General features: G+C 44.1%; 1 protein-coding gene across 1 annotated transcript in view; it reads left to right on the top strand.

The window, feature by feature from the left end:
• RIC1 (RIC1 homolog, RAB6A GEF complex partner 1) overlaps positions 1-25,073 on the top strand; it is a 190,859-nt gene continuing 165,786 nt past the window's right edge. The window contains exon 1 of the mRNA XM_068235469.1: positions 1-286. Coding sequence (XP_068091570.1) covers positions 146-286 — 141 coding nt within the window. The 5' untranslated portion in view covers positions 1-145. The remainder of the gene's footprint in view (positions 287-25,073) is intronic.

The following is a 25,073-nucleotide window of genomic DNA, read 5'->3' as shown; positions in this document are numbered from 1 at the left end:
TTGCAGGGTAACAGTACGGCTACTCTGCTTCCGGTACATACCGTAGTTAGTAGTTGGCTGGCGGCGATATACCGGCGACTGGATCGATGATATCGCAGGTAGCGATGTTCAGCTCAGCACAGCGTCGTTCCCAGTGACAGGCGTCATGTATTTCCTCAGCGGCTGGCCCAAGAGGCTGCTGTGTCCTCTGAAGAGTGTGGAGGATCCTTTCCACATCCAGCCAGACCCACAGCGCCTCTTCCTGGCAGTGCTGTCCCAGACCCAGCTCAGTGTGTGGAACAGCCGGGTAAGTGTGCCGTCTGTCTGCTCGTTACCAAGCCTGTGCAATTTACCTGCTTGCTGTACCTGGGGTCTGAGTGAGGAGCCATTCCATGGAGTAATTAGCTGCTTCCCTGCCTGTGCCAGCTTGCCTGCTGCTACATGGGGGCTGTCTGCCTGCTGCTACATGGGGGCCGTCTGCCTGCTGCTACATGGGGGCCGTCTGCCTGCTGCTACATGGGGGCCGTCTGCCTGCTGCTACATGGGGGCCGTCTGCCTGCTGCTACATGGGGGCCGTCTGCCTGCTGCTACATGGGGGCCGTCTGCCTGCTGCTACATGGGGGCCGTCTGCCTGCTGCTACATGGGGGCCGTCTGCCTGCTGCTACATGGGGGCCGTCTGCCTGCTGCTACATGGGGGCCGTCTGCCTGCTGCTACATGGGGGCCGTCTGCCTGCTGCTACATGGGGGCCGTCTGCCTGCTGCTACATGGGGGCTGTCACATGGGGGCTGTCTGCCTGCTGCTACATGGGGGCTGTCTGCCTGCTGCTACATGGGGGCTGTCTGCCTGCTGCACATCATAAACTTCTATTCTTTTTTATGGTACCACTGTATTTTTCTAAACTTCTCTAACCTTATTATTATTCTTTGATTAATTAAAACTTTTATTATCATTCACCTTTATCTGCTAGTATGAACCACAATGATGTATGACATATGTGCATGGTATACAGTATTTACTGTTACCACATTATTTCCATGCATGCCACATGCTATCTGTAATGCCATATCTGCCTATGCAATATGCATTCACATGTTTTTGTTTTGCCTGTGTATCACTGGTGTTTATATTTACATTTGCAATTACGAACATTGTTATGGCAGTTTTTTAACTAGGGCATTTTATTGTTCTTATATTAAAACATCCTGTTTAGGTATTTCTTTGGTCCACTGTTTACTAGCAAATTGCTGGACAGCGCATGGTTCAGACAATCCCTATGCAGTTAACTTTTCTACTGAGTTTTCTTGCTGGAAATACTTTCATGCTTTATCAATAAAGCCAGGAGGCCGCAATAGCAGCATAGGGGGCGATATACAGGCTGGGAACGCGAACAATCACTCGCGTTCCCATGCCTGTCGGCCGGTGACGGCCAAACCGGAAGTGCTCGCCGGCGGGTCCTGGGACATCGGAGTGGAGCTGTGAGGGCACCGATCGTCTGCAGGGGGCTGAGGGAAGCCCCAGGTGAGTTAATCTCATTTTTTTCGCGTGACTTTAGGTTCACTTTAACCCCTTAGCAAGGAAGGAAATACTCAGAATAAGTTTGATATTACTCTTCTACTATGTGGCACTTTTTTTAGATAGCTGATGCTGGAAAGTTATTTTGTCAATAAGATTAACCATTTCAGCCCATGGGGATTTTTCACCTTATGCATCAGAGCAATTTTCACCTCCCATTCATTCGCTAATAACTTTCACTACTTTTATTGATCTATATCTTGTATTTTCTGCCACTAATTAGGCTTTCTTTGGGTGGTACATTTTGCTAAGAATAATTTTTTTATAAATGCATTTTAACAGGATTAATAAGAAAAAAATAGAAAAAATTCATTTTCTCATTTTTCGTCCATTATAGCTTTAAAATAATCCACGCTACCGTAATTAAAACCTATGTATTTTATTTGCCCATTTGTCTCGGTTATGACACCATTTAAATTTTGTCCCTATCACAATGTATGCCGCCAATATTTTATTTGGAAATAAAGGTGCATTTTTTTCCGTTTTGCGTCCATCACTATTTACAAGCTTATAATGAAAAAAAATGTTCGTAGTAATGCCCCTTCAAATGCATATTTAAAAAGCTCAGACCCTTAGGTAACTATTTGTCATTTATTTATTTATTTTTATATTGTAATTTTTTTTTTCCATTCAATTTTATTTGGGTAATATTTCGGTGTGGGTAATAGTTAATTTTTAATGTTGTTATGTGTAAATTGTAATGTGAAAAATATGTAGATGTAGTTTTACTATTTGGCCACCTTGAGTTTATTTTTTTCTCCTTGTGCTTCTCGATCACCGGAAGCACAAGGACAGGGAAACTTTTTTTTTTTTTTTTTTGCAGAAAGACTGAAGCCTCTAGTAAGAGCGCTTCGGGTTTTCTGCTGGGGACACAGATCGGTGTTCGGAAACCATGTTCCCGTTCACTGATCCCAGGGCTAGAAAATGGTTAGTTATCTCCTAGTCCTAGAAAAAAAAAACTCAGGAGAAAAGTTAATTGAATATGACCCTCTGGGAGTACATAAGAGACGAAATTGGTGGGGTAAGGTGGCAAACATGATTGTGGGGGCACCATGGGGCATTTCTGGAAAAAGAGTAGTGACCTCAGTGTAGCACAGATAGTAGTGCCTGGTAACACATTCCTTTAAAAAAAAAAAAAAAAAAAAAAAAAGTGCTAGGGTAATTTGGGCGCTAAGGATAGCAAGGAGAACATCAGTTTCCAATATTCTGCTATTGAGCAGTGGCTAATTCCTATAGTAGAATATCAGTAATTTTTTCAAAAATGTTACTATTTGCCTTATGTAACCCTCTTCTCACACTGATCCTCTCTACTGAGGCCTAAATCTCAACACACACCATACAATTTTGGTTGTACAGATTTACCAAATCTATGTAGTATAAGGGCCAACAGATTGAAAATACCTTGAATGATTGATTGGATAAGCTCTTATACTACATGAATGTGGTAAGATTGAACAACCAAGATTGTATGGTGTGTGTTGAGCTTAACACTAACTGTGCTGCAATTGCTAAAAATTCCCTCCGCCAATATTTGTACTGTCTACTACTGATATTTATTGGGCCCTACCAGCACCAAAATTTCCCCCCTCGGTAGCTGCATTTACCATTGCGTGCATTTGAATAATGCACCATTTAATAATGTTACAGCAGACTTCCTGCAAGTTTGCTGTGAAATACTTTGTTTCATAAATATCTGAAACATGATATTGTATGTAACTGTAAAGTGTCACTTATTTACTTTTCTTGTTTGAGTGTTATTTTTTAAGCTGACTATCAGGCTGCTTTCACAGTGGGACGTTACAGGTGCACGTTAGAGCAGCCTGTAACGCAGCCCAACGCACAGCAATGAAAAATCAATGGACTGTTCAGTGCCCACGTTGCGATACATTGTAACGCGGCACGTTTAAAGAAAGTGCTGCATGCTGTACGTTATACGTTAGACTGTTTGCACATGCTCAGTAATATGTATTTTTTTTTTTTTTTAATATTCTTGTGCAGGAGAGGAGGCGGGGAGAGTCCGCTATTGTAGCCAGCCACATGGCTACTTAATATTTACTGCACTGCAGTGTTTACTTCCTGGAGCGTCCAGTGATTGGCTGGTGGGACCACGTGATGCGGAGGGTTCCGATCACGTGGTCTCCGCAGCGCATAGACAAAAAAGGCGCACCAAGAGCTGCTTAACGCAGCTCTAGGTAGCGTCCTCCTCCAACATCACCAGGCGTTGCGTTAGGGGACGTTATGCGACCTATAACGTCCCCTAAAACGCAACGTCCTGGTAGGAAAGAGGCCTCAGTTCTTATGCTGCTTGTACTTTGCAACATACTATCATCACAAGTAAAATTGCAACATGATGCAAAACATATGTAGCCTCATGCAAATCACAGAAGAGAAGAGAGATTCATGTGTAAATGTGTACGTTTTCATACGTATAGGGTTGCGTGACACCCAGTTTTGGCTCATCCCCTAAATGCTATTAGCGATGATTTGCAGCATCTGACCTTTCCAAAAAGTGAAGAAGCTATGCCTCAAAGACGTTGTTGAGCTATAAACCACCAGTTAATGACTGGGGAATGAGACTAGTTCCTGGAGCCACGTGACGTTAATTTGTTAAAAACTTTGACAAAACTTGTATAATTTATAATGCATACGTATAAAACTTACATTTTTCCCAGAGTAAAAACGTACTATAAATTATTTTTTTTCCAGTGTATCTGTCACTTACAGCAGGTATGGAAATTCTGACAGATTTTGGGCTAGTCCATCTCCTCATGGGGGATTCTCGGGTATTTATTTACGAAATCATTTACTAAACAGTAGTTGCTCAGTCCAACTACCAGAATAGTGTTAAAGGGATACTGTAGAGGGGTCGGGGGAAAATGAGTTGAACTTACTCGGGGCTTCTAATGGTCCCCCGCAGACCTCCTGTGCCCACGCAGCCACTCACCGATGCTCCGGCCCTGCCTCCGGTTCACTTCTGGAATTTCAGACTTTAAAGTCTGAAAACCACTGCGCCTGCGTTGCCGTGTCCTCAATCCCGCTGATTTCACCAGGAGCGTACTGCTCAGACACAGACTATACTGGGCCTGCGCAGTATGCTCCTGGTGACATCAGCGGGATCGAGGACACGGCAACGCAGGCGCAGTGGTTTTCAGACTTTAAAGTCTGAAATTCCAGAAGTGAACCGGAGGCGGGCCGGAGCATCGGTGAGCGGCTGCGCGGGCACAGTATGTCTGTGGGGAACCATTAGAAGCCCCGGGTAACTTCAACTCATTTTCCCTCGACCCCCCCCTTGAAGAACCCGTGGTGGGGATATGGGGGGCAGATGGGACACAGAGCCATGTTTTTTGCCTAATGACATGGCTGTGTCCCCCAACGGCCGCACTCTGCTACATTACAGAGAACTATTAAAATATCTATTTGTCTCCCACCAACATCTTCTGTAGCATTGTACAACACACATAGCAGGGAACATAGATGCATTAGACTTGTCTCATGTGTCTTATCATAGCCTGAAACTTGCAATTCCATGTCTAGTAATAAGTTCATTTTGAGCTCTTTCTGGATTACATTTTAACTGAAGCTAGAAAATAGTTTCTCTTACCTGGTGCTTCCACCAGCCCCTTGCAGCCGTCCTGTGCCCAGCTTACCGTTCATCTGGTCCCCGATGTGGTTCAGTTTGATTTTCGCCTGATCAGTTGCCGAGCAGTGCACCTGCGTGGCCCTAGCCGTGCGCGTCCTCGATCATGCTCCCGTCCCTGAAGCAGTCTTGGGCCTGTGCAGTACGTGCACTATGTACGTACGCGTACTGCACTGGTGAGAGACGGCCTCAGAGATGGGGCCGTGATTGAGGACGTGCCATGGCAAACTAAACTGAGCCACGGCAGATAACCAGATCATCAGTGAGTGACTGCGCAGGCACAGGGCATCTGCAGGGGGTTAATAGAAGCCCCAGGTAAGTAAAACTTTTTTTTTTTTGTAGCTTCAGTTAAAGGAGAACTGTAGTGAGAGGTATATGGAGGCTGCTATATTGATTTCCTTTTAAGCAATACCAGTTGCCTGGCAGCCCTGTTGAGCTATTTGCCTGCAGTAGTGTGAATCACACCAGAAAGCAGCATGCAGCTAATGCTGTCAGATCTGACAAAAATGACAAACACCTGATCTGCTGCATGCTTGTTTCAGGGTCTATGGCTAAAAGTATTCGAAGCAGAGTAACAGCAGAACAGCCATGCAACTGGTATTTCTTAAAAGGAAATATGGCAGCCTCCATATACCTCTCACTACAGTTCTCCTTTAAGGTTCCCTTTAAGTGGGGAAAAAAAAAGCACTAAAAATACATCGTAATTTGCTAAACAGGCATGAAAGACAGATTCCAGTGTTCAGATGCTACCAATGACATGCAAAATGCATGCATCAAATACAGGCAATATAATTCAGAAGCAAATAACAGTCTGAGCACTAAACACAGCATAGAAGATTGGGCGGCGCCATAGGCCATAATAGGAATTATGGCTACAGCGGCGCTCAGTGAGTAATGTGGGCGCCGTCGAAAGACAGAGCACAAATTACTATAAAAACACTGTAATTTTTTTCACCAGCAGTTGCTGGCATTCGACTTACGTCTTTCCCCACCATCCACGGCAACCTGGAGGGGGAATAATAATAAGCACCACCGGGACTTTTTCAGGAGCAGGGCGAGCCGTTTATCGGCTTTACCCTGTGCTCAAATCTCCCGGCAGCTGATTGCATAACAGTGACCTACAGGCAGTGATGGGTAGATAACTTTAGCAAGCAGGTCATGATTGATAGGTTTTAGTGGCAGGAAAGGACAGTTGATGATTAATGCTGGATACACACGGTGCGTTCCCGCGCTTGATTCCCGGCCGCTCAATTATTTCCGACATGTCCGATTCCCGTATCGATGGATCGTTAGGTCGATTTGGCATACTTTGCATGAGAATTGACCTAACAATCATCAAAATGCGCTCGGAAATAATCTAGCGGCCGGGAATCGAGTGGGGCATCGAGTGCGGGAACGCACCATGTGTACCCAGCATAACAGGTAGTAAGTAGTGAGTTGTGGCAGATAGTGGGTGATGAGTATATCACAGGAGTGGCGATTGGGCATATCTCTCTGTACAGACCTAGAAATCCTAGAATCCTTGCTATTGCAGTATCTCATTTCCTGCCCTTAGGACTAGTAGACCTTTTATTAAAGGGGAACTGAAGAGAGAGGTATATTGAGGCTGCCATGTTTTATTTCCTTTTAAGCAATACCAGTTGCCTGGCAGCCCTGCTGATCCTCTGCCTCTAATACGATTAGCCATAGCCCCTGAACAAGCATGCAGCAGATCAGGTGTTTCAGACTTTAAAGTCAGATCTGACAAGACTAGCTGCATGCTTGTTTCTGGTGTAATTCAGATACTACTGCAGAGAAATAGAGCAGGAGGGCTGCCAGGCAACTGGTATTGATTAAGAGGAAATAAATATGGCAGCCTATGTATACCTCTTACTTCAGTTCCCCTTTAAAGCCCACAAATCTCCTTGGACCTGGGACAGGAAGCCAGGTGAAATCTCTCATATAGGTGAAACTAATGAAATCCTCGTAGATTGTAATTCTTTTCCACACTGTCCAAAACATAAAGAAATCCTGGAGATGGGCTTTAAAAAGTCAACCCAGTTATTAGTTATTGAAAATTATTATTTAGATAGCACAGGTTCTCTCTTTTTATGCTTTTAAAGCAGGGGTCTCAAACTTGCGGGCCTTTTGCGGCCCTCGATACAATATTTTATGGCCCTCGCCGGCAAAAGCTTCCTTATAGTTCGCTTCAGTGCTCCCAAGCAATCCGCCGCTAAATGAGGGCTGCAGAGCCCCCAAATCCCCTAGGGGGCAATCCGCCGGCGTTTCCTAGAAGGGGCAGAGGTTTCAGCTTTAGCTCTGCCCAACCTGACGTCAATCGCCGCCTCTCCCCGCCCTTCTCTGTGAAGGAAGAGTGAGAGGGGCGGGCAGTGGTGGCGATGCGCCGCGATTGTGCAATTCCTTATGCGGCCCAGCCTCATCCTGACTTTGCCTCCTGCGGCCCCCAGGTAAATTGAGTTTGAGACCCGTTTTAACCACCTTAGCGGTATGGACGCGCTCAGCTCGTCTATTACCGCCAGAGGGTGCCGCTCAGGCCCTGCTGGGCCGATTTTGATGAAATAAAGAGCAGCACACGCAGCCGGCACTTTGCCAGCCGCGTGTGCTGCCCGATCGCCGCCGCTCTGCGGCGATCCGCCGCGAGCAGTGGCGAAAGAGGGTCCCCCCAGCCGCCTGAGCCCTGCGCAGCCGGAACAAATAGTTCCGGCCAGCGCTAAGGGCTGGATCGGAGGCGGCTGACGTCAGGACGTCGGCTGACGTCCATGACGTCTCTCCGCTCGTCGCCATGGCGACAGGAGAAGCCAAACACGGAAGGCTGCTCATTGCGGCCTTCCGTGTTACTTTTGGCCGCCGGAGGCGATCAGGAGAACGCCTCCGGAGCGCCATCTAGTGGGCTTTCATGCAGCCAACTTTCAGTTGGCTGCATGAAATAGTTTTTTTTTTTTATTTACAAAAAACCCTCATGCAGCCGCCCTGGAGATCTTAATAGAACGCCAGGGTGGTTAAAGACTGCTGCAATTATTTCTGCTTTTCTGAACACTGTATATCCTGGAGTGAGAAAGTGACTTTCATACCTGTTAACTGTGAAAAGCTACATCATTCAGGCATTCTTCTTCTTCTTTTTTTTTTCTTTTTTTTTTTTTTCTTTTTTCGTTTGTTTTTAATTTAGGCAGGGGCCACACTTGTCAGTGCAGAAAAGCATACATACACATTTCTGTGTTTGTGCTTTTAATATGTGCTTTTCCTGTGTTTGCATTTTTACTAATCTGCCTTATCAACAAGAGGAAATATATCACTAGATCTGTTTTACATACAGCAGAACCTCACATGAAAATGCACTAGACCTATTTTGGCTCCATGGGAAACCATTGTGTGCGATCTGCATGCGGTATGCAGAAAAAAGAAGAAAGTGACACAATTGGGAAACGCGCTTTGCGAATCCAGGAGCTAAGAGATTTATAATGCGGCCCATACATTTTAACCATATGTGATTTCGCAGGCGCTTTCTGCTAAGCGGCGATTCAAATAAATGTGCTCCCTGCTTCCCTCATTCAAATGGATGAATTGGTTAGTTGTACTTGAAATTTGTGCAATTACTTTTGAAGGATTTAGAACAACACATTTGTACATATCAAATGTTCCTATTCAGTGCCTAATCCAATTATATTTAATGGTGTTCTCTTTTTTGCATGGTGTTAAAAGGTTTTGCTTAAAACCAAAAACAAATAAAAACCGCTCTGCATAGGCAGAGATTGCAGTGTCTTGTACACCTTATGTATACCACTAGAGAAGTCTGAGAAGACTGCTGTACTGACCTCATACCTAGTTTGCTGATCGTCGAGAATATTACATATAATGTGTTTCCTGCATTACAATGTACATAGTCATGTCACTAACTGACCCTCAGAAAAGCTGATAATCATATTAGTCATGATTAGTTCAACCTGCTCCCACTGAAACTTCCGATATATGTTAAATACTATTCCCCCTCTGGTTTGTAGCAACTCAGGGGAGAGGCGTAATTCAGGGTCTGGCTATTGCCACCACCCAAATTACAGGTATTTAAGAAATTCTTAAAGTGTACCCAAGCCAAAGCTCAGGTACAAATTGAGATACTTGCCTAAAGGGAGGAAAGCCTCAGGATCCTATTGAGGCTTCCCTCTCTGCTCTGATGTCCCCGCCACTTAGAGCGGCCCCCGGCAGATTATCGACAAGGCATTAACGCTAATCATATTGGGGGCAATGCAGCTCTTCTTACAGCGCGGCTGCGCAATAAGCCAGAGCCATGGGTTCCATGCTACTGTGCATGCGTAGCCATGCTCACTTGTTTACTGCGCAGCCGCGCTGTAAGAAGAGGAGCTGTGTGGCCCCGATGTGGGGAGGGGCTGTGCTCAGCGATGGTGGACATCAAGCCTCAAAAGGATACAGTGGCTTCTCTCTCCTCAGGTGAGTATCTGTTAGGATTCCTCCTGTGGCGTGTTCTGTCCATTGCAGGTGGAGCCGCAAACTGACAGGTCTGGCTTGTCAGCCTGCATTCGATTGTGCATTTGCAATGAGTCACATTGTCATTTGCAATTGCTCTGCAGTTCTGGGCAGCTCAGAATGTGTAATAGAGGAAGAATCTCCTCATTCCCCTGCAGAGTACCTGCACATCATTCTTACTGTACCCACAGTTACATTGCGTAGGGCCTGATAGATGTTCTTTGTTTGTACCTTTTACAAGTACTCTTACCAAGGACTAGTTTTAGTCTAAAGGGAATAAATATAGTAGTCTACATATCCTTCTCACTTCAGTTGTCTTGTAAAATTCCTAAGCGTTGGCAGTTAAGAGACGAATTTCACGTTACATACTGTTAATCAACAAAATTGTAATATGCAAATTAGAGGAGTCTGAGTCAAGGAGTCGGTGGAATCCTAAACTGAGGAGTCTGAGTCGGTGGATTTTTGGACCGACTCCACAGCATGTTCTTGCATAGTACTGCATGCATTTGTTATGATAGTCTTTCAGCTAGCAAATGGTATTCAGATCAGCTCAGGATTGAATGATTACCATTCAGCTGTGTGGAGATTTGCATGCTTGCATCCATTGGCTGATGCCAGCATAAAGTTCTGCCTCCCCTGTTAGACCTCGCCTGTTATAGTTTCAGCTCTGTCTAAGCTGTTACTGGGTCCCTTGGTATTGTAAAATATATTCCTTGTCTTAGTTCAGTTATCTTGTGAAGCTACGATTATATATTTCCCACGGGGACATATATACGTACTCCTTCTAGTACAGAGATTTTGTATTGCCTAGCCTTGTTCGTTGTATTGCTCCAGATCCTAGCCAGTCTTCCTTGCTTATGTTATGTACTGTATTGCCAATATATACAGTACATATTCTAGTCAGCGTTTATTTTCCTTGTATTCGTGCTACGGTGATATATCAGTGCTTCTGATATATACGTACTCAAACTGTTAATATCCTGTGTTTAGCTAGTCAGGTTTTAGCACGTTTCTGTAGGTTGCGCTTAGCGTGATCACCCGTGCTTAGCTAGCATAGTCCTGTCCTTGCGAGGTAGTCATTGCTGCGGTTGCTATTGGCTACCTCACTCCAGTCTGTCTAGTATCTGTCTGAATGTTTGTTGTCGCAAGAGCAGCGCAACATCGCACTGCGCTGCCATTGCGTTTTATCAGAAGCCCAGAGCTGCAGTTGCTCTGGGCAGCCTGTGTGGCCTCTTTCATTATCCAGCTCTTGGCCTTGTTGTGTTGGATAGTCAGAAGGTATGACTCCCCAGCATTACAGTATTTGATTTTGATCCCAAGCTTTGGCTCGGTATCACTTTAAGAAATCCCCCTGCACCGCTATAGACCATTTAACATAACAGTCTATGGCGGCGCCCAAGTCATGCACAGTGAGGCTGAGTGCCTGTTGAAATGATCTGACTCCATTATTAATACTTTAGTGAAAATCCATTTTTGTTGATGAGACTAAAAAGTATCGCTCATTCCTTACATTCCCTGCCACTTAAAAGTCGTAGTTTAACTTTCCATTTTCAAAATCCATTTTAGTAATCGTTGCATTTTATTTTAATTGTTTTTTATATTTGACTAGTAATTATGTCCATTCCATTAACAGGCTCTAGACGCTCTCCCGCCACATTGCACATATGCAGCCTTGATTAGCATTGCATCTAAACTTCTTCCTAAACTCAGTGTGTCGGAAAACATTTAACCCTTCTAATACAATTTTTAGACCTATTTTTATGTTCATTTTAGTTTCAAAAAGAGCTTTATTGAATAAATGAAACACTAAGCCATCAAGCAATAATGAACATTTTGACAATTAAAGGAGCACATCCCAATATTGGGATATGACAAGAAGAACGAATAGCAGATCCTTCTGCTTGCGACAAACTATTTTTATGTTCATTTTAAGGGCTTCATTTTAAAGGGGAGAAAAGGTGCCCTGAGGAGTACTTAGCTCAGGATGGGGAAGCCTCTGTATCCTAAACAGGCTTCCCCCATCCTTCTGAGCAAGGGGGTATCCAGCACTGGGCTCTTAAAGAGAACCCGAGGTGGGTTTGAAGAATATTATCTGCATACAGAGGCTGGATCTGCCTATACAGCCCGGCCTCTGTTGCTATCCCAAACCCCCCTAAGGTCCCCCTGCACTCTGCAATCCCTCATAAATCACAGCCACGCTGCTGACAAACAGCCTGTCAGAGCTGGCTGTGTTTATCTCTATAGTGTCAGTCTGCTGCTCTCCCCGCCTCCTGCAGAACTCCAGTCCCCGCCTGCATCCCTTCCCTCCCTGCTGATTGGAGGGAAGGGACGGGGGCAGGGACCGGAGCTATGCAGGAGGCGGGGGAGCAGCTGAGACTGACACTACAGATGTAAACACAGCCTCACAGCACGGCTGTGATTTATGAGGGATTGCAGAGTGCAGGGGGACCTTAGTGGGGTTTGGGATAGCAACAGAGGCTGGGCTGTATAGGCAGATCCAGCCTCTGTATGCAGATAACATTCTTTAAACACACCTCGGGTTCTCTTTAAAGTCCACTTGTCTGCACTTGTTGCAGCCTCTGCAGTAGAGCCCCCAATCAGGTTAGGCTATTTCTGCCTTAGCCGGAGTGGAAAGCTGCTAGTGCGCTTGTGCTGGCAGGCCACTGCTATTGTTGTTTTGGTTAGTTTGGGGAGTCTCAGCAGGCAGGCCACGGCTATTGTTGTTTTGGTTAGTTTGGGGAGTCTCAGCACTGGATCAGGTTGTAAGGAGGACAGGGGAAGCCTCATTAGGACCTAGAGGGATCCCCCCCTGTGGTATCTATTTAATTGATTGAAGCATAAGGCTCATACACACCTACCAACAATCTGTCCAACTATCTTCCAAACTTGTCTGTTGGAAGATAAGTTGGGCGAGTGTACGGCTGGCAAACAACCAGATGACCAACTGATAATTGTAGGATCGTGGAGAGAAAAAAACACAGAGAGATCCGGGAGCCCAATCTGGTGCAAATATGGTTAATGGATCTGGAAATGACTATTTAAAGCAGTAATTATACTCACAAACGTGGGTTGCAGTAAAGGCAACCACTTGTGTCCGCAGGTGGGGAAGTACCGTCCCCACTCGGCCTTTAGGTCCTTTAAAGGTCGCTGCTCCAAAAAAAAGATTTATCGGTTGACAGATATCGGCCTAATCTCCCTTCCTGACAAGAGGGGTGTTAACTCTATGGGTACGGGTAGGAGGCGCCCGGGAAAGGAAATACGATATAAACTCTATATGGCAGTGTCCAACTATTAAAAAATAGGTTGTCCTACCTTATAGGTGTCCCTTTAGGGCAGGGAACCTTAGCTCTCCAGCTGTTGAAGTCCCACAATGCACTGCAAGAGTCTGGCAGCTACAGTCATGATTAATAAAGGCAAATTCATGCTGGGATTTGTAGTTTTATCACAGCTGGAGAGCCAAGGTACCCTACCGCTGCTTTAGGGAATAGAGACAATCAGAAGTTTGATAGTAAAAAGGAATTATTTTAATGGTGCACTAGGTGACAACGCGTTTCACGGTCACAACCGCTTCATCAGGTCAATAGCAGTGCCTTAAAATACAAATTGGCAGCTCTCAGATACCGAACAAGAGATACGACATATGCATGGAATCATATGAAAGAGTTTTAGATATATAGACCTATACTTTTTTTTTTTTTTTAATATATACAGACCTATACTTCTCTCCATAGAGATGGGGGAGGAGTTTTATATATGTAAATGATAGAACTACATTCATTTTTTATAGATATTACTGATTGCTTTTGTACATGATATGTTTGTCTGTTTTTATTTTTACTTTCATATGATTCCATGTATATGTCGTATCTCTTGTTCGGTATCTGAGAGCTGCCAATTTGTATTTTAAGGCACTGCTATTGACCTGATGAAGCGGCTGTGACCGTGAAATGCGTTGTCATCTAGTGCACCATTAAAATAATTCCTTTTTATTATCGAACTTCTGATTGTCTCTATTCCCTAAAGGGACACCTATAAGGTAGGACAACCTATTTTTTAATAGTTGGACACTGCCATATAGAGTTTATATCGTATTTCCTTTCCCGGGCGCCTCCTACCCGTACCCATAGAACTGATAAAAAGGATCAATCTGACCAATTATCAGGCAGGTTGGAATGTGTGTACAAGTTTTTTTGAACAACTTTGTTGTTTTTGAATGTAGACATGTTGTGTATGTGCAGTTTGTCGTTTAACTTCCGCACATAGTTTTTAAGTGAGTTGGTTGTTTAGTTGGCTGTACGGTATGTCATGTTGTGCAGTTGGTTGTGCATTAAGTTGGAAGTGTGGGACTTAAGGCCCATACACACGTCGGATTTTAGCGAACGACCCGTCGTTTGAACGTTCCGTCGTTCGGACGTCTTCGCGTCAAATCCGACGTGTGTACAGACTATCGTTCGGGTGATAAGACTGGTTACCAACGATCCGCCGGGCGGATCGCTGGTAACCAGTCTTATCACCCGAACGATAGTCTGTACACACGTCGGATTTGACGCGAAAACGTCCGAACGACGGAACGTTCAAACGACGGGTCGTTTGCTAAAATCCGACGTGTGTATGGGCCTTTAGAGGCTGATGGACCATTCAGTTTGATTATTATAATCGAATTGGATGCAAATCGGTGCTGCCAAGTGCATGCCTAATCGACAAAGCGACCAATTTCGGGGTGCGAATATTGGTCACATTCTTGATCGCGCATGCTGCAAGATGTTGCTCGATCAGGTGTACGCCGGTAACAGCGTGCAATTTCCCAACTATCGAACGTGACTAAACCCCCAACGCTGTCTCCCCTAATGTCAATGTCCCTCCGTGCCCCGTGTATACATTACTTACCTCCGCTTGTCCCTCTGCTGCTCCGGGCGCATTCTCCTCTCCATACATGCACCCCCCACGTGGTTTCCTAGTAAAGGGCGCACGTGTGATGTCACACACGCTCCCTTACTAGGAAATCAAGTGGGGTGCACGTGTATGCAGAGATTGAATCCTGGGAGCCAGTGGGGGGCAAGTGGAGGCTGCGGACAGGTAATGTATAAACTTTACACGGGACACGGAGGGACATTGACATTAGGGGACATCGTTGGGGTGGCGAGGTGGATGTATGCGGCGCACAAGGCCAATTCCCAAGAGATTTCATACTGAAATTGATCAGGAATCGGCCTGTGGTGTATGAGCAGCTGACTGATCTCTCTCTCTCATCAGATTTGATTAGAGAGATATCTTAGTCAAATCTGCCCATACGTCGCAAGATGTATGGCTACCATAAGACTTCATTGTAAACAGAAGCTATGGCAAAGCAGACTTTTTGAATGGGAAAACAAACAGAAGTAATGTCCCTTTGAACTTTCCAGCACTTCAGCACTTAAACGTTATCAGAAGCTTTATTTCACTCTTTCTCAGCGGTTTTGACTTGTATTTACTTTTTAGGAAATTGACTGAAGAGGAACCTGAAGTGAGAAACAAATGAAGGCTAACATAATTATTTCTTTTTAAACAATGCTAGTTGCATGGTTGCCCTGCTGATTCTCTGCCTGTAGTACATTTAGCTATGGTCCCTTAACAAGCATGCAGATCACATGACAAAACTTTGACAAGATTAGCTGCGTGCATGTTTCAGGTATGTGATGCAGACACTACTGATGCCTGAAAGATCAGCAGAACTGCCAGGCAACTGGTATTGTTTAAAAATATGGCAGCCTCCATATGCCTCTTGATTTAGGTTTCCTTGAATTTGACAAGCTCATTTGCATAGATAACTATTGCTATACTGAAAAACCAAAAGGGACTTCAGACAATTTCTTAGTAGGGTTAGTACTACATATTCCTATGTTTATCTCCTCATGTCATATGTCACTTCAGGTACAGAAGTGGGTAGGATCAAGTGGTGCACACAGGGGGTGACTTGCTGCTGGTCCTTCCCAGCTCCTTCCTTTCCTTGAGGGTGATGATGGGACAGGGATGAGTTTGGACAGTAGTACCTCCAATAGGGTGATGCTGTCCAGAGATGGGCTTTCAAGTTGAAAGCCACTCTAATTCGAAATTGTAATGAAGCTTGATTAAGGCAGGAGTGAGCAGAGGACATGAGGGGTTACTTACCCAGAAGTCCATGGGGCTCCTATGCGTATCATCATATTTAAAAAAACTCTGCAAGTGCAAAATGTTGTTCAAACTTGAATCGAATTTCATTTATTACTACGGTTAGTCTTGAATACTACAAGGTAGTGTCTATTAAAATATAAAAAAATGCTTACCGATTCTGTCGATTGATCCAAATTTAGATGCCATCCTTAACATGGGCATCTCGTTTTCTTCATGAAAAGCGAATACTTTAGGCTCGATTTTGTCCCCAAGTATACTTTCTCCAACCCGGTCCAGAAATCTATTCTTTTGCAGTAGTTTCCCATTTCAGGTTTTATTAATTGTGCCACTACAAATGTTATTTACGTTATTTCTTGTTTAAAATGTTTAATACAGTATCAGAATCAGATTTATTTCCCCACATACAGCAAGAGCTATAGTCGGAATTTTTTGTGGTACACATGGCATAGACATAGCACAGGAAGACAAGATGCACAGCACAGACAGTTTAGAACTGCAGCAATGGTATATATGACAGATATGACAGATTAGTGTTCCTTCCTGCTGGGCAGGTAGCAGTCCCATAATAATAATAATAATAATAATAATAATAATACTGATGATGGTGGCCCCCGTACGGACCTTGGGCAGTGTGGACGAGGGCAGGCAGCGGCGAGAACTGAGAGACCCCGCTGGGCATGCCAGTAGGCGGGCTTGACGGGGGGAGGTTGGAGTTCAGCAGCCGGACCGCTTGGGGAAAGAAGGTGTTCTTACGTCTGGTGGTTTTGCATGGTATAGACCTGTAGCGGTGGCCCAATGGCAGAAGCTTGAAGTAGCGACTGCCTGGGTGGGAGGGATCACGAGAGATCACAGTGGCCCTCTTCATCATCCTAGCGAGGGGAGGAGATCGAGTGGTGGGAGAGGAGCCCCGATGATTCTCTCTGCGTCAGTTATGACTCTCTGCAGTTTGTTTTTCGCTGGCCCTTGCGCCCGCATACCAGACAATGACTGAGGAACAGAGGATGGATTCTATAGTGGCAGTATAGAAGCTGGTCAGCAGTTCCCTGGGAATGCCGAATCTCTTCAGTTGGTGCAGGAAGAACAACCTCTGCTGCGATTTCTTCTGAATTTTGGAGGTGTTCAGCCCCCACTTCAGGTTGTTAGTGAGAGTCGTGCCAAGGAACCGCACGGATGTAACCCTAGAGACTTCGGTACCCCCAATGAAGACAGGTGGGAGGGTTCCTCCTGAAGTCTACGACTAGTTCAACAGTCTTTGCGGCGTTGAGTACTAGGTTATTGCCTCTGCCCAAGCTACAGATTCGCTCGACTTCGCTGCGGTACTCATACTCTCCGTTGCTGCCAATTAAGCCAATGATAGTGGTGTCTGCAAATTTGATGACTTTCACAGAGTCCGCGGATGATATGCAATTGTTGGTATAGAGGGAGAACAATAGTGGTGACAGTACACAGCCTTGTGGAGCCCCAGTATTGGTGGTTCTGACGCTGGAGTAGCAGTTGCCGAGCTTCACCTGTTGCGTTCTGTTTGTCAGGAAGTCCTTGATCCACACTCGAAGGGTGGGGTCTACTCCGAGCTGCTCTATGTAGGCTACACCACTCGAGCTTTGAGAAGCCCAGTGCACTCCAAAACCGCTAGCAGATCCGCAATACGCTAGCGGTTTTGGGAGCTGATTTCAGAGCGATTCTAGGTATGTTTAGAGAGGTTTTCTAAACATACCTAGCGGTTTTGCGTGCGTTTTTGTGTAGCAGATTACACATATTGTTACAGTAAAAGCTGTTACTGAACAGCTACTGTAACAAAAATGCCTGGCAAACCGCTCTGAACTAGCGTTTTTCAGAGCGTTTTGCGTTTTTCCTATACTTTACATTGAGGACGAAACGCTTCCGAAAACCGCAAACGCGCAGCAGGAGGAGCGTTTGCGGCTTGGCAAAAACCGCAAACCGCCGGTGTGCACCATCCCATTGCAATACATTAGACAAGCGTTTTTAGAGGCGGATGCGGCCGGCGGATCGCTCCAAAAACCACTCGGTGTGCACTAGGCCAGAGAGAGGGTTTCTGAACACTATCAAGGGACTTACAAGGACAATTTTGGAGGCTCCAAAATTTCGCATCATTTTGCTGTATGCCATGGGGGTGATCTTTCTTCCTTTAGAATCCAGGGTGTGGAGAGGGTCATGCGACCCATTAGAGGGGGGACAACCAGAGGAATCTCTTGAAACGGGAGACGTATTGGATCTGGCGGCTTGGCACTAACGGTCTCCACTCCAGGTGGGACGTCAGTTTGTTTTATAATGTATGAAGATCCTTAACATTTGTCTCCCCCTTAGAGTGATTACCAGTTTATTTATAGGTAGGTTGGTGTGTGTATATTGTTTTTATATGAGCAATTTTTTTTATAAGAAATTATGCACTTTGGATACTATTGATTCCATTTGTACTATGTACCTTTACATTTTTCCCATTTGTACAATTTGCTGTATGGACCACCCTTTGAGGCATGACTGCTTGTATAAATTGTAGCTCCTGTGAGAGCTTTTTAAGCTATGATTAAGGAGCGATTGCTAGCTCTGATACCCGTGAGCTAATTTGCCTGTCTGTCCAATACTGATGTTTTTCCAATAAAAATCTGACTTTTATTCATCCAATTGAGCGGGTCCTTCCCTTATGTCCTACGCATATCACTCCACTCGCACGCGACCTATGGGATGCGTTCCACATCTCACTACCGCACTTCCTCCTTCAGGCTTGAAGTAGGAAGTGCATCCCATAAGTCACGTGTGACTGTAGTGATACGCATAGGAGCCCGCCGGACTTCTGGGTAAGTAACCCCTCATCTCCCATGCTCACATCTGCCTTAATCAAGCTTCATTACAATTTCGAATTCGAGTGGCTTTCAACTCAACAGCCCATGCCTGGTGCTGTCATTTCAAAAGGAAATGAGGCTAAATGAACCAGCAGCTCCCGGGGTCAGAAGCATTCTGCGCATGCACGGTAGCAAGTTTTACATACTGCCAAGTGCAGAAAGCATGGGAGCCCGATCAGAGGCCGCACATACAGCTAACACGAGCGCTGCAGCTGACCAGAGGATAGCAGAATGACGGGGAAGGCACAGGACGACTACAGGGGGCTGGAAGAATCCAAAGGTGAGTTAAAGGACAACTGTAGTAAATTATAGATGGAGGCTGTCATATTTATTTCCTTTTAAACAATACCAGTTGCCTGGCCGCCCTGCTGATCTTTTTGCCTGTAGCGGGGTCTGAATCACGCCATAACAAGCATGCAGCTAATCTTGTCAGATCTGACAATGTCAGACACCTGATCTGCTGTATGCTTGTTCAGGGGCTATGGCTAATAGTATTAGAGGCAGAGGATCAGTAGAACACAGCCAGGCAACTGGTAATGTTTAACCCCCTTGGCATTATGATTCTTTCCGGATTTTAGAGTCTAAAAGCAGTGCAATTTTTTTTTGCACCCTTTCAGACCCTAAAACCTGGAAACAATCATGCTGCCAGGGAGATCTGCAGCAGCCCAGCAATCACTCACCTCCCTGGCTCCAGCGCTGCAGTTAAGCCTCCATCCTCCGGGTGGTGCTGCAATTCTAAAGTGAGATAGCTGGCTGTTGTCATGACGACAGCCGGCAATCTCACCAGCAGGAAGCAGAGCCCCGGAGGAGAGGAAGAAACGCTCCCGCTGAGCCTGCATACAGCCTCCGGCAGCCCTAACCCTGAGCCCGACTCTAGCTCGGGATAACCGCCAAGGAGGTTAAAAAGAAATAAATATGGTAGCCTCCGTATACTTCTCAGTACAGTTGTTTGAAACTTTAAACTGCTCCTTTATTTTTGCTTTAGGTTCCTTTTAAATATATTTATTGCAGAAAGTACTAGCTTGTAATGCACAATACATTGTAAGTTTCTAATTAATGCAAATGTAACTGTCCTATCCATTTAAATAGAACTGTGAACAAGGGCTTTAATTGTATTTTTACATCAGTGTTTGTTCAATGTGTTATGATGCAGTGTGAGGTTGTAGTCAACACTGGAGCAGCCAATCCAATATGCCCTTGACATGTGTAAGATCTCAAAGCTGATCTCTGTAAACGAAAGGATGTTTTTTTTTTTGTGCTCTATGCTTTATATGCTCTATGCTGTGCTTATTATGTACGCATGAAGGAGGTAAAATGTGACAAATTGCTTACACCAAAGGGGAACAGTTCACATACTATGTTGTTGCCATTGCTGAACACAGGTGAACATTACATTTTCTGGTATTTTTAGAAATTCATAGCTGACTGCAAAATACAATCAGCAAATACTTTTTTTGTTTCTTTTGTTTCTAATATTGACTAAAAGGACTTGTAGAGGACTGACAAATGTTACATCATCATTTAGAATGAGTAGTTTCATTTAAACGGAATTCTAGTACAGACAATGAGGGCAGTCAGATGTGTCGACATGATCTGACTGCCCTAGGGGAATACAGCTGAACACACTGTTATTATATATAGAGCCACAGGTTATTGCACTGACACAAACTATACATAAATGATGCAAACGGGTAAAACAGATAATAAACAATCATACAGTATACCCAGTAGAAGGTACTTTACATTTAAAAGGCAGTGCAATGAGCAGCAATACTGTGATGGCCTTGTGTAAATGAGATTAATACAAGAAAAGGGTTAAATATAAAGTGAAGGGAGTAGGTGAACTATGTGGTGACTTAACTGATAAGTACAGAATAAGCTTGAACTGTATCAGTAGGTATGTGGGTATGCTATTTCAGATTACAGTATATACATGCCTGAAAAAGTGTTAAGGTTGTATTTGGAAACTAAAAGGCAGTGAGTCATAAAAGGAGTATGAAACTGCTCCAGAATAGAGGAGAAGCTCCAGAGAAGTCCTGAATGCTGGCAAGAGAAAAGCGGATTAGAACGAATGAGTGAGAGGTTGTAGTCAACATTGGAGCAGCCAATCCAATATGCCCTTTGATGTGTAATGCTGGATACACACGGTGCGTTCGCGCACACGATTTTCCCGTCGATTCGTTTATTTCCAACATGTCCGATTTGGATTTCGATGGATCGTTAGGTCGATTCGGCATACTTTGCATGCGAATCGACCTAACGATCCATCGAAATCCAAATCGGACATGTTGGAAATAAACGAATCGACGGGAAAATCGAGGTGCGCGAACGCACCGTGTGTATCCAGCATAAGATGTGAGATGTGTAAAGATCTCGAAGCTGATCTCTGTAAACGAAAGGACTGTTTTTAGTCCTCTATGCTTTATTTGTTCTATGCTATGCTTATTATGTACGCATGAAGGAGGTAAAATGTGACATATTGCTTACACCAAAGGAGAACAGTCTGTCCAGAGTGGACATTCCATCTTTGGGGATTCGTTCAGCACTCCTATTTATTTGTTATAGAGGAATGAAAGGAGAAGAGCAAGTATTCCTCCTTCCCCTCTTCCTTGCCCCCAAACAGTGGATACCATACAGAGCCTGAAGCTTTAGGGTTGTATAGATAATCCCAGTCCGGATAGGCAACGATGGCGTATACATGTGCTTATTGCTGTCTCTGAGGGAAGGAATAAGGAAGCAGATCAGCTAATCTTGGCATGATCGTTTGGATGTCGCCTTAGGCAGTAATGAAAATTACGGCCTATGGCAACACTAAGTGACTAATTTAGGTGCCAGCGATTGCCTGAGCTCAAATTGGAGAAAAAAAACAAAACAAAAAAAATGGGTCAGCATCTTCTGCGCAGGTGCAGTACACTCCTGGTGACGTGGGTGCATTCGCATGCGGGTGAAAGCCCGCGTTTACTCAGAAGGGTCCGACTTATCGGGGGTCGGCGATCCTTCAGAGGCGGCCAGCGGGACTCCAGACTAGAGCTGCTGCGGCGGTCACAAATTACTTCTAGGGGCTGGAAGAAGCCCCAGTTAAGTAAATCTAGATTTAATTTGTCACCTCAGATATCATTTAGGAAACATTTTTGGTTTTTGTTTTGTATAGCATTTTAGTAAGGAGGCTTTTTGATCTTTGAGCCCCTTACACACTCCGTGGAGTTTTGGTTCACCATGAGCTTGCTGGGCAATCTGTAACTGAGTGTTTCAAGTCCTACCCAATAGAGCCTTATTAATTCATTCCATGCACTGATTATCAGCCAATCCGAAACAGTCTGCATGCATGTTGGATTAGTTTGGTTTTGTGATATTAGCAAGCTGATACAGCATTGCATTCCAGTAGTTTTGGAAGTGCGTTTAGCTATCGGGGACAGCAAAGAGATGATTTGCATATTCAGCAGTGATGCACTGTGGGACATCTCAGAGCTCACTACAACCTGAATAATCACAAATACCTTCGGTTTTAAGAAGGCAAACTTCTGTTTTGCATTGTGTGTGTTGTGCAAGAGTTTGGGTCCGCTTTAAGTAAACTGTATTTTATAAGTCTGACAATAAAATGCACAATTTATGATCTGCGTGGTGGACAAGGTTTTAAATCAGAAAAATACAGCATACTAGCAAGGAATATATGAGGAGTGTAAGAAAAGAGAGCTTTGAGAGGATATATGAAAATTTAGGTACTTTCCATACAGTCTAAGCAAATGTTAGCATTTTTGTCAGTAGGATTCAATGTGGATGTTGTACAGTACTTTTGATTGTAAAGTCTCGTAGGAATGAGAGACATTTTAATGTGCAATTGCTGACCAATGCTAGCTGTGTGTCTGCTTTGTGCATATTCTGTAATGGTATCTGAATATCAATATCTTCTCTGGAATAAGCACAGGCAAGGAGTATCCAAACATAAGTGCTCCACTCTTAATTCCAGGGTGAAAGTACTTTACTACTGAGTATTGTAGAAAAAGGATAGAATTTTACATTTGTCGAAAGTTGATTTTTATGGGGGTGGGGAGGGGGGTGGCTTCTAATTAAGAGATTTACCGTAATCTAATTTTTGTGTCCTGAAACCTCCATGGAGCTTTGTGGCTTCTGGGTCCAGAAAATGACAGATTGAAACCCAAGCCAAAAATTAATTCTAACTATTTCTCATTTTATAAAAAAAAATAAAAATAAATCTCCATCCATCTCTCTCTCTGCTGAGAGCAGTGGTTCCCAACCGGTTTGAAGTCGTGGTACATCACGCCAAACGCTCAGATCTCTGTATCACATACCCTCCCCCCTCCGAAAAAAAAGCCCTCAGACTCGGTATAAGTAGTTAGTTAGCCAAGTATAGGTGCCCCCAGTAAAGGTGTTGGAACCCTCAATATAGGTAGCCAAGCATAGGTGCCCCTGTTATAGGAAGTCAGGTGTAGATGCCTGCAGTATAGGTATGTAGATGCCCCCAGTATAGATATGTAGGTGCCTTCAGTATGTGTACTGAAAAAAAAAAAGTCTGGGAGGGTCCTTGTTTATCCACCCCCACCCCAAACAATGTTTCATGGAGTGGTGTGTAAGTATCTCCCAGGTCCCTTTAAGGATACCTTGCACTTTAAAGCATACAAAATCTCGCCGGTTGGCTTGTTTGTAGTGCGGTGATTGAACAGGGAACTCAGGATCGTATCGCCACTCACCACAACAAAGTAAAGCCAAACCACTGGCTAGCTGGTCAGCCGGGGTGGTGTGGAGGATCAACTGGACCTTATTTGTGCTCATACATATACACAGTGAACAAAAAGATATGAAAACCGTGACTCTACGTGTTCACTGTAAAGATTTCGTCAGGGGTACAAGTGGGGTGCAAGAGACATCACATATCAGTGATCCTAATTTTAATGGTATGTGATGTCTCCCCTGCAGATTCATACCCCGCTGTATCCTTGTTCCCCGCCCCTCCCGCAATGTAGTGATTAGAGCAATGCAATAGGGGCACTGACCCTGTAGCCAGTTGTCCCCTGCCTCCCCGCAGTTTGGCAATCACTGACCTGTGCCCCCCAGCAATTATGTATGCGATGGAGAGCAGCAGAGTCACTTGCAGTGCCCATATATCCCCTTGCAGCTCCAACACAGTCACCGTGTCTCATCTATGATGCCATCTAGGGGCTTCTTGAGACACAGTGATGGTCTCAATCATAATTAAAAAATTGTGTACCAGGCGTCAGGGTCCATACACTAATCCAATTTTGATTGGCCAATCTCTGACCAATTTTATCACCCCCATGTAGCATGAGAGCCAACATATTTACAATACTATGAACGGATGTAGCCATCTCTAAGTAGTATTAGAGCTTTACCTACACAATCTGCTTATAGTATTCAATATCTGTTGACCCTCACACTACATGGAAGTGGTAAAATTGGTCAGTGATTGACCAATCATAATTGAACGTGTGTGTCAGGCTTTAGACTGGAGTACTATTTCTGTTCACAAGAGACATTTAGGTATTGAAAAATACATTTTGAATGAGCAAAGGAATGTCAGATCATAAAATACAGCATGCAGAACTTTGTTTTTCATTCTGCAATGCAAGGCCTATAAAATGGTCACCACTGAACAGAATTGATTTTGCTTGGCTTCTGTGTTTCTGCTGTATTGTAAAACAAACTCAAGTTGGGCAGCACGGTGGCGTAGTGGTTAGCACTCTCGCCTTGCAGCGCTGGGTCCCTGGTTCGATTCCCTGCCAGGGCACTATCTGCAAAGAGTTTGTATGTTCTCTCCGTGTCTGCGTGGGTTTCCTCCGGGCACTCCGGTTTCCTCCCACATTCCAAAAACATACGGATAAGTTAATTGGCTCCCCCTAACAATTGGCCCTAGACTACAGTACTTACACTACATAATATAGACATATGGCAATGGTAGGGATTAGATTGTGAGCTCCTGTGAGGGACAGTTAGTGACAAGACTATATATATATATATATATATATATATATATATATATATATATATATATATATATATATATATATATATATATATATATATATATATATATATATATATATATATATATATATATATATATATATATATATATACTTAATAATAATAATAATAATAATAATATGCAGAATAAGGCAGTATGTATTTACAGGCCCTTATATGGCTATGACTAGCTTGGAATACAGTCACTATAGTAACTGTTTATTCATTTGCAGTATCGCAAGATGGTCTCATGAAAGATGCTGTATACTGTTTTATTTATTTATTTATTTTTTCTTCACATTACTGCCAACATATGGTTACCATAGAAATATATAAAGTCATTGGTCACCTGAAGTCAAATAAACTTGTTTAATCTCCTTGTGTATTTGTTAG

Source organism: Hyperolius riggenbachi, chromosome 1, assembly GCF_040937935.1.
Source record: "Hyperolius riggenbachi isolate aHypRig1 chromosome 1, aHypRig1.pri, whole genome shotgun sequence".
Classification (NCBI taxonomy): Eukaryota; Metazoa; Chordata; class Amphibia; order Anura; family Hyperoliidae; genus Hyperolius; species Hyperolius riggenbachi.
Note: the sequence above shows the minus strand (reverse complement) of the source record. Positions and strands in the feature narration are given on the sequence as shown.